General features: G+C 55.4%; 1 protein-coding gene across 1 annotated transcript; it reads right to left on the reverse strand.

Moving 5' to 3' along the window:
• Positions 1–1,035: 1,035 nt before the first annotated feature.
• Positions 1,036–11,716, reverse strand: CDR2L (cerebellar degeneration related protein 2 like). Its single transcript, XM_010998372.3, has 5 exons — positions 11,214–11,716; positions 5,730–5,842; positions 5,267–5,415; positions 4,529–4,693; positions 1,036–3,625 (listed from the first exon to the last, which is right to left on the reverse strand). Exons 1-5 carry the CDS (start codon positions 11,290–11,292, stop codon positions 2,734–2,736), a joined length of 1,398 nt encoding a protein of 465 aa, XP_010996674.2. The 5' UTR covers positions 11,293–11,716; the 3' UTR covers positions 1,036–2,733.
• Between the last annotated feature and the right edge of the window lie 2,057 nt (positions 11,717–13,773).

Raw genomic sequence — 13,773 nt, forward strand, 5'->3', positions numbered from 1 at the left:
GAGGGAACCAGTCGCCCTCCCCACAGAGGTTCAACATGTTCGGTCTTGGGATGGGTAAGGAGGAGAGAGGCAAGAGAGAGACCCTGGGGAGGCAGTGAGTAAGGACAAAGTGGTTACAGGAAGGAAGAAGGGGAGGGAAAAATACATATCCAGTGTTCAGGGGTTATTTAAAAGGCAAGGGAAGGGGGAGGGATATAGTTCAGTGGTAGGGCACATGCTTAGCATGCACAAGGTCCTGGGTTCAATCCCCTGTACCTCCATTAAAAAAATTAAATTAAATTAAAAAAATAAATAAAAAGCAAAGGAGAAAAGAATACAGGCCACAGCTTCCTTTGCTCCCAGGTGTGACTGCTTCGGCTGTCACACCTGCAAGAGCCTCTCCATCCCACTGGAGGCAGGTCATCTGGAGGCAGGTCATAGCAGGATGGGAAAACCCGACAGCCACGTGTATGCTGTGGACATAAAACCCCCTTCCTGTTCAGATAACGTTAAGAAGCTCTATGCCAATTTGGGGCCCAGCTCTGGGCTCCCCACACCACACTATCCTCACTTCCAGGGTTCAAGGAGGTCACTCCTGCCTCCTTCAGGAATAGGGGGGGGAGGGGTATTGGTGGAAGGTCTCTGAACATATTCCACCATGGAAGACTTTGGAAGCTTTTCCACGTGGGATTGGGATTCACACAGCTGGCCGAATTGTCTGTCTGGAAACCGGAAGGTGGAGAAGGCAGCAAGAAACTGAGCCCCTCAAAGATTCAGGAGCATTTTCCTTGATTTGTGAAGTTACTCGTGCTGTCAGCAGGTGTGGGCTGGAGGGTGGTTCTTGCAAAATCAGTACAGCAAGGACGGTCCACCTCATGGAGCGCCCTGCAAGGCAACGTGACTGGCGTAGCTGGTGCTGAACAAATACGGAAACTTCCAAGAGCCTGCTATTTAGAGCTGTTTGGCTGCCAATCACAGGGGAGTGAAGCTCAGGATGTGCTCCCCCCTAGCTGTGTGATGAGAGGCTGGTTATTGAGATGCACAGAGACAGGACCATTTCTGCTTTTAGAATACTGGTGCGTTTTTTATTAAAGAAGAGAATAAAGCATTTGTAAATATATTTCTCTCATGTATACTTCAAAGATGACGCTGGTCGGCGGCTACAGAACTGGGGAGCAAAACAGGCAGGAGCCCTTCCCCAACCCGTCCCACCCTACTCCCTCCACCCTAGATGACAGAGATGCGTGGATGCGGATGGACCTCTGGGAGCTGCCCAGCTCCCAAGGACAAAAGGTTCCAAGATGTGTGAAAAGCAGGACCAGCCGACAGCTCTCATCACAGTGCCGCCCGGAGAGCAGGGTGGCGCCTCCAGGGAGGTCAGGCATGCTTGTTAAGAAAACCCCTTTACCCCTTAGAAACATAAGGCATGAAGGTTCCCCACTGGGCTCCCAGCACAGAGGCCAGGGCCACTTGTATGGCTCCTCCGATTTTGTAGGGTCTCAGGATGGGTGGTAGTAGGAACTGGGAGCCCTGAAGAATGGCTCTGGGCAAGCTGGGGACCTGGGCATCTCTTAGCTGAAGCTGGACCTTCTGAAGTCTTAATAAAAGATTAAACCCCTGACCTGGCTGGGCCCTAAAAAGCCCCTCACAAAGGTGGGAGGTTAAAAGCAGGCATTTTTGGAAAGGAGGGGACCTATTCCCCATCCTGTCCCATTTCAATACTGTCCAGTGTGGGCTGAGAATCTTGGGTGGTCCCCAGTAAAGGGGAGCAGGGGAGGATGCTGGGACCACGGGCTGGTGCACATACCCGGGGCATTCTGGGGGTGGCAGGCATGACCTGCAGTTGGGTGGGCCTGTGGGGAGCATGGATTCAGACATATCATGGTCCCTGAGATGGGGACAGGCAGAGGTCAAGTTTGGTGAATCACAGGAGGTGTGCAGAGATGGGGGGCTCCCCACCACCCAGACCCCTGAAAGGCTTAATACCCAGAAGGCATTTCTAGGGCTGGAACCTGGGAAGGCTGGCTGAGTTGATTGGCTACAAATCTGCAGTGGGCTGAGGGTCTCCAGGGAGTAGCCCGCGCTCATCAGGGCTGGAGGTGGGGCCACCCAGGTGTGGCTGAGGCTTTCTGCTCTGCGCAGCAGGGGCTGTTGCTGACCTGGTCAGGACTCTGGGGATGGGACAGCTGGTGCTAAGGGAATGGCAGCATGTCACAGCTGGGGAGAAGCAGTGGATGGTCCAGGAGATCCCTGGAACCTGCAACAGCTGGCTCTGGGGTCCCCCTTCAAGTGTTTCCAGTTGTGGCAAGGGGTCAGGGAGATCTTGCATTGCAAATCTCCAAAAAAAAAAAAAAAAAAAAAGCCAAATTTTGGGAAAAACAAAAAAGAAAGCCAACTGGTCCAGAATGGTTTTCAGAAGCCTGGCCACAAATCTGAGAGTGAGGCCCACGGTCAGGAAGTGGGGGCTGGGAGAGTGGGGAGTCCCCAGGGGAGTGGGGACCTTTGGCTTTCAGACTCTCTTGGCTGTGCCTTTGGGCTGATGTGGGATGGTGGAGGGTCCTGGGAGGCAGGACCTGTCAATGGCCTCCCACATCAGCAGGGAACATGCATTCCCTACATGCTCCCTGGGTCAGAGAGCGGCCTCCCGCTGGGGTATATTGCTGCTAAAGGGCTCCTTCACTCACCAGAGGCTGCGTGGCCCAGGTGCAAGGGACCCATGGCCTGCCTCTGGGGGAGGCTGCAGGCCGGGAAGGGTCACTTGCTGCTATGCGTCTTAACTTTGGTGGCATTGATGTCAGCCTTAGTTTTCTGGATCCTGGAGAAGATCTCTTTGAAGAGCGCCTTGTACTCGGGCTGGCTCTGCTCCAGCCGCTTATCCACGGCCTCCACGTGCTGGCTCAGGCTCTTCTCACCCGCCTTGGCCTCCCCCTGGCCCTCCTCGCACCCCCGCAGGTCCCTCCACGAGCTGTCCCGGGAGATGGGCCGCGAGGTCTGCACGCCCGCGTGCCGCACCCCAGCCCCGTGCTGCCGGCACTTGCTCAGCAGCTCCTCGTACTTCTCGAGCAGCGCGTGGTACTGCTCGTCCACCTCGCGCAGGATGGACATGCCCCGCTTGCGCACGCTGTTGGCGTGCAGCGTGAGGTTGCCCGCGTGCCGGCTGGCCGGGTCTTTGGCCACGATGGCGTTGAGCGCCGTGTCGCTGCAGCTTTTGCGCACGGCGTGGCCTGGGGAGGCGGCTGGGGAGGAGACACCGTCCTGGGTGCCTGAGTCGTCCCCGCTGCCGGGCTGGGGGTCATCGGCTTCAGGCGCCTGGGTGAGGGGCGCCAGCAGGGCCTCCGCCAGGTTGTCTTCCCGGCCCAGCAAGTAGGTCTTTGCCTGCTTCATCTGCTGCAGCTCCAGCAGCTCGGCCTCCAGCTCCTGCACACGAAGGCGGCAGCCCTCCATCTCACACAGCTGCCGCTCCAGCTCCGCGTACTCCTGGAGCACCACTGTGTACTCGCGCTCCACCCGCTCCTTGCGCTGCCGCTCCTGGCTCACCTGGGAACGCAGCACCCCCACCAAGGTCTGCAGCCTCTCATTCTCCTGTTCCAGGGGCCGTGGGCCCAGCTCCAGGGAAGAACTGTGCAGGCGGAAGGCATCCTCGCACCTGGGAGGGAGCAGGGACAGGTGGGCAGAGGAAGTTGGGCGTGGCCAAGGCCCCTGGCGCCCAGCCCCATCTCTCCTCTCCTCTTGGGCTGGATACTCTTTGCCCCTCTGGAGCCACTCTCCGCCCTTCTTCCCCTGCTCTCTGCACTGGGAGGTCTTGGGCTCAGCCAATGGGAGGTGCCGGCAGGTCGCAGGAGGAGGCAGAGGGAGGTCATGGGGAATGTCTCCTCCAAGCTCCTTCCCTGGTTACTGCTGGCCAGGCAGCACTCTTTATGCCTTCAAGGTTCCAGTAACCTCCCTTCTCCTGGTCCCTTTTAGGCCTCCATCAGGATGGTAACAGCTCCTCGCTATTGCGACCCTGGGTGCTGCAGTGTTCCTGTGGTTTCCTTAGTTACCCCTCTATTACTCTGGACAAGGCACTGTCTGTCCCCCGTCAGGACATTTATTGAAATATCCACTAAATACACTGTATGTATTCTTACGTTAGGGGTTGTCCCATTAAAAAGACTTACTGAGAATTAAAAGATATAGTGGTTTAACCCCTCCTGGGTAAGACCTCTGGCTTACTAAACAGGTGACCTTGGATAAGACACATAACCTCGGAGTTTCAGTTTCCTCATTTGTGTAACGGGGATGATAAACCACACCTCAGGGTACTGCCATGAGAATTAAATCACTTAGCAGAGTGGTGGGTACATGGCCAGTGCTCGTAAACACCAGCTGCTGATGGTCACTGGCAACAGGACCAGTCTCTCTGATAATCTGGACGATGCAGCAACTCTGGTTCCTACCTGCTGGCCACCCCCACCCACCCTTCCCTCCCATGGCTGGCAGTCCCTAGGCACTGGGAGACACAGTCCAGGGTCTGGGCGGCTGCTCGCCCACAAGTGGTGCCCTCACCTACCGGGGGCTGGTGCACAGCTCCTTGAGACAGGGGAAGGTGTGGATGGTGCGTCTGCGTTCCCGCTTCTCCCGGCGCACTCGCAGCTGCTCCAGGCCCCGCAGCTGCTCCACCTGGGCCTGCAGCTCCTCGACCTGGGTCTGCAGGCGCTCAATGGTCTCTGTCAGCCTGAGGATGGGGTGGGGGACACATGCATGGGAGGAACATTAATGGGACGGGGCCAGCCCTAGAGGGACTTGGGGGTTGGGGACAGGCAGGCAAATTTGAGCCACGCTGCCTGGTGCTGAAGTCAGATGGGGAACCCCTTGTAAGCCCAAGAACACACTATTCTCTCCCACCTCCAAGGTTGAGCTGACCATTTCTCCTCTGTGCCTCCTTAGTTCCTTGTACGCCCTTCTATCACTTGTCCCCCTGCACTGCAATAAAATATTTACACGCTTGCCTGCCTCCCAGGCTGTGAGCTCCCAGAGGGCTTTGCATCCCCATCACTGTATTTCCCAGAGCTTAAAACAGAGCTTGGTGTGTAGTTGGTGCTTAAAGGAGGGTTGTGGCCTGAATGTTAAACCATCCAAAATCGACAAGGGCAAACGCACTACCATCCCAGGTTTCCCAGATCTGGGCTTCTGGGAGAAGGAGCATGAGTCACACTCACTGGTCCATACAAACACATGCACACCCAGCCCTGGGCCTCTCCCTGGCCATCCCACCCCCAGTCTCCGCAGCCTTCTGCCTGGCCCTTACCCATGGATCTTCTGCTGGGCAGCCTTACTCTCCAGCACCAGCTTCTGGTTGGTCAGCTCCAGGTCCCGGGCTGCCAGGTCCAGCTGCTCATACACTTTGGCATGCTGCTCATTCACGTGCCGCAGTGTGTCTAGCTGTTTGGTCAGGTACTAGGGGTGGGGGGTGGGGGTGGATGAGTAACCTTTCAGAACAGAGTTAGGAAAAGTCTCTCCACCTGGGCCCCTTCCCAATTCTAGGAACAGGTTTGCTTTGGGGTATTTGTCTGCAGTGGAGTGAGGGATCAAGACGGTGGTGCCATAGGGCTGCCTGGGACAGTTGTACAGGTAGTGAACTGCACAAGGCTGTTGGGTCAAGGCCATGTCTGCTAAGAGAGTACCTTTTCCTAAGCTGTACAAAGGTGCACACAGGCCAAGGGGTCCCTAATTGGTGGGGGAGCATGTGCAGGGCCTGTGTGGCCCCTCACCTCGATCTCCTGCACTTGCTCCTCATTGGTGGAGTACATCTGCTGCAGAGACTCCTCCAGCTCCTTGTTCCTCTCCAGCAGCGTCTTCCCCAGTTCTGCGGCCAAGTGCAAGTCTGGGGGGTGAGGAATACGAGCAGCTGAGAATGAAGTCAGAGGACCCCTCATTCATGTTATGAGCATTCATTCTGGGCTGAGCCACGGGAACCCCAAGGGAACCAGGACACAGTAGCTGCTCTTGGAGAGACTCCAAGCCTGGCAGGGGACGTAAGCCGGGAGCTAAGCCTTTGCACTGGCTGTCACTTCTGCCTGGAATGTCCTCTCCTCAGACACTCTCAGGGCTCATCCCTCTTTACCTTCAAGTCTGTGCCATCTTCTCCAAGAGGCCTTAACCAAATATTGACTCAAAACCCCACCCTCTGCCACCCCACACTCCCCGCCGGCTTCATTTTTCTTAGCTTGTATCAGTGCCTAACTTACCACACAATCTGCTCATTTATCTTGTTCATCTCCCTTGACTAACCGTAAGCTTACAGAGATGGAATTTTGCCTGTCTCGGTCACTGATAGCCCCAGGACCTAGAACAATACCTGGCACACCGCAGGTGAATAATAAATCTTTTTTGAAAGAATGAGCTAGTGGAATGTGATAAGAGCATCAACAGACATGGGGCAAAGTGCCCTGGGACGGTAGGGAGGGGAGAGTTCACTCTGGGGACAGTAGGAGGTTCAGGCCCCCGGAGGGCTTTGGAAGGCTCTGGGCTTGGAAGGGTGACTCAAGCTCACTGAGGTGGGGAGGGGACAGGAGGGCTTGCAGGGGATTAGAACTGGACAAGGCTTCAGAGCTCTTTGGCCCAACCGCCTTATTCTATGGATGACAGGCTGGAGAGTGAGGAACGACTTACCCAAGGTCACTACCTGGGTTATGGCCGAGTTGGGAGCAGAATTCAGATCTCCTCACCCCGGCTGGGTATCATTTGGTCCTAGTGACACATGCTCCTCTCCAGAATGTTCTCTTTTCCCCAGGCAGCAAAACCAACCTCTTCCCCCAGTAGCTCTGATTCTTTTACCCCGTAGGACTGGGACTTCCTCTCCGCAACCCCAGCCAAAGATAAATGAACACCTATCAGAGAGGTGGGGAGGGAATCTGGCTTGTCTTTAGGGGGCTGTGTGGTGGGGACGGGGAGGGGTCAGAAGGATGTAGCAGGTGCTGGAATCCCTCAAAATTCTCTCAAATGGGCCTGGAATTGTGCAAGTGTACCTGGACATTTAGGGTGGCTGTTTCCCCATATATATGCCTAACTCCTTTTAGAAACAAAGAGTAGTATGTTCATAAATATATTACTTACTTATATTTAAATAAATATACTTAAATATATAAAAATATAATTATAATGGAAGCCTGGAAGCATATTGTGGTCAGAGCAATATGTTATGTTGTGTGCTCGGCAGAAATTCAGCAAAACCACCCCCAGTTCGTGACGCGGGTGGCCCACCACCTTCCTATTTCCTGTTCTGGGATGGCGAGCATTTGGCTCATCCACAAACACTATGGAATAATTCAGGTAAAAATGAAAAAGAACGGGGGGGGGGGTCACACTCATCAGCTTTTTTTCTTCCTTGGGAACTCTCAGGTGGTATGTGACGAGGCCATTGCTACTGATGCCATCTCTTGTGTTAGCCTCGGGGGACAGGTTCCGTGGGCAGCCTGTGTAGAGCCCCTGCAATTTAACCTAGAGTCCAAGGTCAGAGGTGGAGTGAGGAAAGGCCAAGAACAACTACACTTCACGCTCTTCCTTCTAGGTGAGTATCTGAGCTGTGTGTGTATTCCTACTGCCAGTGGGGTGGGCTGGGGCAGCTGCAAGTCACACTACAAACCAGGGGAATTGAAGGCAGCGAATGTGACCTGAGCCACCTAGTGATTCAGACCTGGGGAGGAGGAGAATACAAAAGAAGCAGTTTCGGGTGGGGGAGAATCTCAGAGGCTGTCTCGGGAAACTGGATCACAATGCAAGCTAAGCTGGTCCGAGCTGCCAGGAGGGATCACGGGAGAAGTCTGGGAGCTGCAGAGCAGGGGACTGAATGGAGCCAAGTGCTGGGGAAAGAACACCAGCTAGATGAGGACTGGGGATGGCTCTGGGCTCTGGGGAGGGTGTAGCTCTCCCCGGACCAGAGTGGGAGGGAGGCCTGGAAGTGGGAGAAAGAGGGAGCTGGCTAAGCCGGAAGTAGAATCCTGAGTAATAAACAGCCTCTCACAGCCAGATTCATGGTCACACTGGACGAGGCTAGGAAAATACTGAGTCTGAACGGGCATCTCCCCTGCCTGGACCCCAGAGCTTTCTGGGGTCTCCTCAGTGGGCTTCAGCAGTTTTGCCCTCTGAATGCCTGCTGGTGTTGCCCAGGAGCAAGGCTCCAGAGGGACTGGCTAGGGGCCAAGGAGATGGCTTTAAAAAGAAACCCTGAAATCCCACTGCCCCTCCTGGTTGGGGTCAGGGCGGGGCCTCACAAACTTTGAAGCAGAGAGGTAGGAAAAGGCGAGGGGACAGGCTCAGGGAAGAAGAGACAAAAATAAAGGGGAGTGGGGGTGGGAGGAGGCCATCTACCACCTAGCAGGGCTCCTGTTCACCACCTCCAGGGTACAAATGTCAGGAACTCTGGGTCCACAGAATTGAAGCCCAGTCACCTCCCTCCTCTTGCCATGTCAGAGCTCTCCCCTGAGGCTGAGACTCAAGGTCAGGAGCCCAGGACTTCAAATCTGTGACTCAGCAGCCATCTCTCAGCCTGGAAAGAGGTACCCACAGGGCCAGCCACACCTGGTCCAAGGTGGGGGAGGGAGGCAGGCAGAGAGAGTGCCAGTGCTTAATAATTAATGGCTTTTTCTATTTTTACAGGTGCTTGTGGCAGTGGGCAGAGGGAACACAGTGAGAACTGAGGACCTTGTTTGTCCCAACTGCCTCCCTCTGCTGGGACAGAATAGCATCAAAGTCAAACAGGCGCTCGACAGCCAAGCTTCTGAAAGTAAAGTTGGGGCCTGCCACTGGGGGAGATCAGGCTAGCTGAGAAAACCACTTTCTGGGACACTTGAAGGCAACTAGGGAGCAGCTGGGCAGGAGAGAATTTGGGGACTGAGTGCTGGAAGGGGGAAGCAACAGGCACCTGATCCCCACTGTGGCTGGCCTTTGGCCCATGCTCATCCCACCCTCCATGCTGGGCCCTACGGGGGTGGCCTTGCAGTAGCTGACCCCCCACCCCAGCACTCTAGATAGCTCCTACTTTCCAGTCATGCGTGGTCTTTTCACATTGCCCTTTGCCTTGGTAACAGCATCCCCTCACCTTAGACTTCCTGCCTTCCTTTCTCTGCCTGGGGACCCCTATTCACCCTCCAGCTCAGAGAGGTGCGTAAACCTTTATGCACCTCACAGCAGAAGGCCCTCATGTCTGTTCTCACTGTCTGCTGGGCTGACTGCGGCAGAACCCAGGTTGCTCTGTCACAGTTGCTAGTTTGATCCCATTTCTGCTTCCTCGGCTGGATGTGAAAACTCCTGAGGGCAGAGAGCACATCCCTGGGCTCAGCGCAGCACCTGGCCCATGGCAAGCAGACGTTTGGTTTCTGGTCCCAAGCTCCAGTTTCTTCAGAGACTCTCATTTCTGGTTTCCCTCCTTGTCCCTGGGCTCTGGCTACTCCTTAGGCTATGAGGCTAGGTCGACAGCTGCAGCCCAGCAAGGCCAGAAAAGCAGGGGCCTGCGGGGCCCATCCTCGATCCTCGCTCCAGGGCATGGCTGCCCAGCTCAGCTGGAATTTCAACATCTCTTCCTCACTGGGTGCAGCACATCTCCCACCCCTGCTCCTTCCTTAGCTCCTTCCTCCCACATCTGGGCTGGGCACAGTGCCAGAGACTTCTTTAGGGGTGTGGGGATGAAATGAGACAGCAACAATATGAGCATCTGCCTGCCAGGAGGCCATCTTCCCAGGCACTCAGTTTTCAATCTTTCCTCCTAGGCTCACCTCTTCCAAGAAGCCCTCTCACTGCATCCTATCATCCAGACACAGTGACAAGCCCAACTCCACCCACCCAGGTACACCTAGGAGGCCAGGGCTGGCACTACTCCCAGCTCCCAGGACAGTTTCTGACACTTGAGTGGAGCCTGGTAGTTTATGGAATGCAAGGTTTTGGGGGTAGTGCCCAGGATGGGGGAGGGGTTGCTGCAGCCAGTGCTGGGCATCTCATTGCGGGCAGGGAGGCTGAGGGTAGACTACAGGACAGAGTATGGCAGAGTTCAACTTAGCACCTCCAGTCCCAGACTGGTCTCCCAGAGACTCTGATTAACCTACAGTCCTGAGCTCAAGGACAGAGTCATCTACCAGCAAATCTGGCCACGTAGGGATGTGGCTCAGGACCGGAAAACAAAGGCTCCAGGATCTGGGTAGATGTCTCACATGAGGGCAAAGGCAGGGCATCTGGGCCCCATGAATGGAGACCCAGAGCAGAGGGTGTCAGCATACACTGAATCAGACTGTGTCCACACCCACCTGGCTTGCTAGGTGACTATGATCACTTCTAAAACACGTTTCCTAGCCCCTCCACCTCTGATCATCGAAGAATGAGGCACTTTGGGGAGGAGAGGGTGGACTCCACTCCAGCAAGCCTTGGCCCTGACCCTCTTAGGCCTCCTCCTTCTTCCAGTCCTAACAGCCCCGCCCCACTACTCGGAGTGATGTCACCTCAGCCACCTCATCGTCAGCTTCTAACATCCTTCCAGTCACTCTCTCTGCCTTCAGATGGGAGAGAGGGAGAGGTGACTTCCTCCTTACTGCGGATCTGGGGCATTGCTCAACATTCCCAAATCTGACCCCCTCAAAACCTTGAGCCATTTGGGAGAAGGCCGGAGGGGAAGGGCCAAGGAACTCCTCCCTCTGGAAGGCAGACTGGACTCCTAGCAGTCTCTGCTTCTCCGTCAGCAAGGCGCCTGCACCCCCACCACCTCCCTGGGTAGAGGGAAAGGGAGATGGGGAAACTTTCTAAGTCTTAAGAGCTCAAGCATCCTGGCAAAGAAGGGTGCCGCTGACTTTGGACTGGGATAACTTTCCCTCTACACACACACACACCCTCTCAGCAAAACATAAGGAAGGAGCCAGCTCCCGGCCTCCGAAGCCTTCCAGCCAGTACTCTCAGGCCCCACAACGATAGCCAGGGCGCTAAGCAGTCCCTGCCTCTATGATGGTGTGGACGAGGTGGGTAAAGTATGCCTCCGTCGTTCGGGCAAAGAGAAAGACCGCTCCCCCCACTTTTGCAGGTCTCCACCGGTCAGCTTCGGATCTTCCCGGGCAGCGCCCCCTCTCTCCACGTCCCCATTCCTCAGACGCATCACTCCTCGGAGTCCCGCGCGCCGGGTGCAGCCCAGCCCTCCCCGGGGTGATAACGCCCAACAATGGAGAAGCGGACAGGGGTCGCGGGACGCACCCCGCTTTCCCGCCCCCTGCACTCACCCTGCTCCAGGTCCTGCTGGTCGTACCAGGGCTCCTCTTCCTCTGCGGTGAAGTCCTCCATCCTGGCGGCCCTCCGCATGGCCCCGCAGGCAGCAGGCGGCGTGCGGGCGCTGCGGCGACGCGGCTCAGGGCCGGGGAGCAGGGCCCGGGACAATGCGGTGGAGGCGGGCCGAGCCTCCCTCGTCGCGGATTCTGGCTGCAGTGCCCCCGCCCGTGCCGCACCCCCTCGCCATCGGCCGCCGATCCGGCGCCCACGCAGGGCTGGCGCGCCACGGCAGTCGGGCTCGGCCGGGGTCCTGCGGAGCCCGGGCACCGGGCGGCGGCGGCACAAAAGGGTGGAGGGGCGGGGACGGCAGGCAGGACAGCGGCAAGAAGGGCCCAAGCCCGCTGGCAGGTCTAGGACGCTAGGAGCGCGCGGTTGCCGTGGCGGGCGTCCCCTGCCCGGCTCCGGCCCGCGTTGCCCACTACCAGCCCCGCGACACCCGGAGCCGCTGCTGCATCTTGGCGGGGTCCGCCCCGCGCTTCCCTAGCCGCCCGCTCCACGGGGTGGGACCGACCGCCGCCGGCCAATCAGAGGACGTATGCAAAGCTGGAGGCGGAGCCGAGGGAGGGATCTCCCCGGTGTCTTGCTTGGTCTGGTTGTTACTGAATCAATCCCACCTTCCCTTGGACTTAAGTTTATGTCTCAATGTCTGAAATCATTTAATTTTATTTACCTATTGTGTCTCCTGTAGATCTCCTGAAAGCAAGGATCTTATCTCTCTTGTTCACAGCTGACTCTTCAGTGCCCAGAGCAGGCTGACCCATTGTTAGCTTCCATGGACACTCTTTGAATGAATGAATATTAACTTACAATTACCTTTAAGAAGTTGTGTTTAAATGCCTGTGGCCTGAAACCTCAGGCCAGGAGTGGTGAACTTTGAGAGTGTGTTACCTGCATTCTGGGCCTTCCCCTTTAAGATCCTGTTGCCCTCTCCTTGGGATCTGTATCCTATATCCAGTTATACCCATTAAACCATATACAGTTTCACCTGTCCAAGCAATCTTTCCTTAAAGGAGTTTTCAGATTCAGGCATACATGTAACTCAATCTTATTAGGATCCATTATGTGCTTGCTGGTATGGTTGAAGCACCCCAAGTATGTCCAACTCTGAATGTATGTGGCAAATATATCCAACACAGGGCTTGTATCCAGAATATAGAATGAATACCTTGCAAGTCCACAAGAAAAAGAAAGACAGCCCAGTAGAAAAGTGGGTAAAAGACTGGACCAGACACTTCGCAAATGACCAAAGTGACCCAATAAACATTTTACAAGGTGTTGAACTTCTTCAGGAGGGTCAATACCTGAAGGGAAACAGGAAGCACAGTTGGCAGAGGGAGAAGCTGGGTTGGGATGTGGCCTCAATAAAAGCCTCCCCAGATTTCTGGAGAGCTGTGAATCTAGGATAAACTTTCAGAGCTATTCCAAGGGGTGGTGGGGAGAGGGGCTTTATTTCCCCCACCCCCAAACACACAAATACCACCCAATCATTGAGTGGATAGGCTCCCCCTGGGAAGTGGGTGTGACCCTCTCTTCTCAGAGAGAGCTGACAGCTGAGGACTCTCAGCCAGCACCCCTCCCAGCAGCGGGGGGAATAGGTCCTTCAGTCCTGAAGGGTCATCTCGGGGATGCATCATAGCATTCACTATATATGCAAATTCTATAACTCAGCAATTCTGTTCCCATATATGTGCAACAGAAATATGTACATATGTTATCTGAAAGACATGTACAAGAATGTTCATAGCAGCACTATTGATAATATTCCAAGCTGAAAACAACCTGAATGTCCAACAATAGTGGATGAATAAACTGTGTTGTAGAACTAAGATGTGCAGATGAATTGACTGAAGAATCAGAGTGATGCCTTAGACATCTGGCTTCAGTAACTGGGTGATGGTGATCTCAGTTATTGAGATGGGGACAAAATAAGTCTAAGGGACAAGCAGGTTGGGGGGCTGAGTTCCAGAGGGATCTCGTTAGCATTCCACAACCACCAAATCTCTTCTCATTTGTTCATTTGTTTTTCTTCATTCTGCAGCTCTGTAGAAATGTACCCACAGGAGCCAGGGCTCCCCCCAGGGAGTTTAGGGAGTCCCCAGAGGGGAGAAGGGGCAAAGGGCTGAGGGGCAGGCCTGGGCAGTGAGAATGCTAGCAATGAAAGGCAGCCCTTCAACCTGAAAATCCACCTCCAGCCTCTGCAGCTAAGGATGCTTTCAGCGATGACTTAGATGACCCTCATGTTTGAAGACATCCAGCCCTTGGGTCATTTCTCAGCTTTTGGCCTTTACCACACTGGCCATGCCCTCAGCATGACCCAAACACCCTCCCTTCCTGTAGCCACCCTCTCCTTGCCCCAGCCACAGAAGCATTGCCTGGCAGGGACATGCAGCATGTCACAAAGGCTGGATTCTTACTGCTGCCTGAGCGCGGGGCAGAGTGATTCAGGCTGGACTCCCTGGATCTCCTGAGGCAGGTATGGGATCGGGGTGGGCTGAAGCTGCGCAACCAACTCTG

The sequence above is a fragment of the Camelus dromedarius genome, chromosome 16, assembly GCF_036321535.1.
Source record: "Camelus dromedarius isolate mCamDro1 chromosome 16, mCamDro1.pat, whole genome shotgun sequence".
Lineage (NCBI taxonomy): Eukaryota > Metazoa > Chordata > Mammalia > Artiodactyla > Camelidae > Camelus > Camelus dromedarius.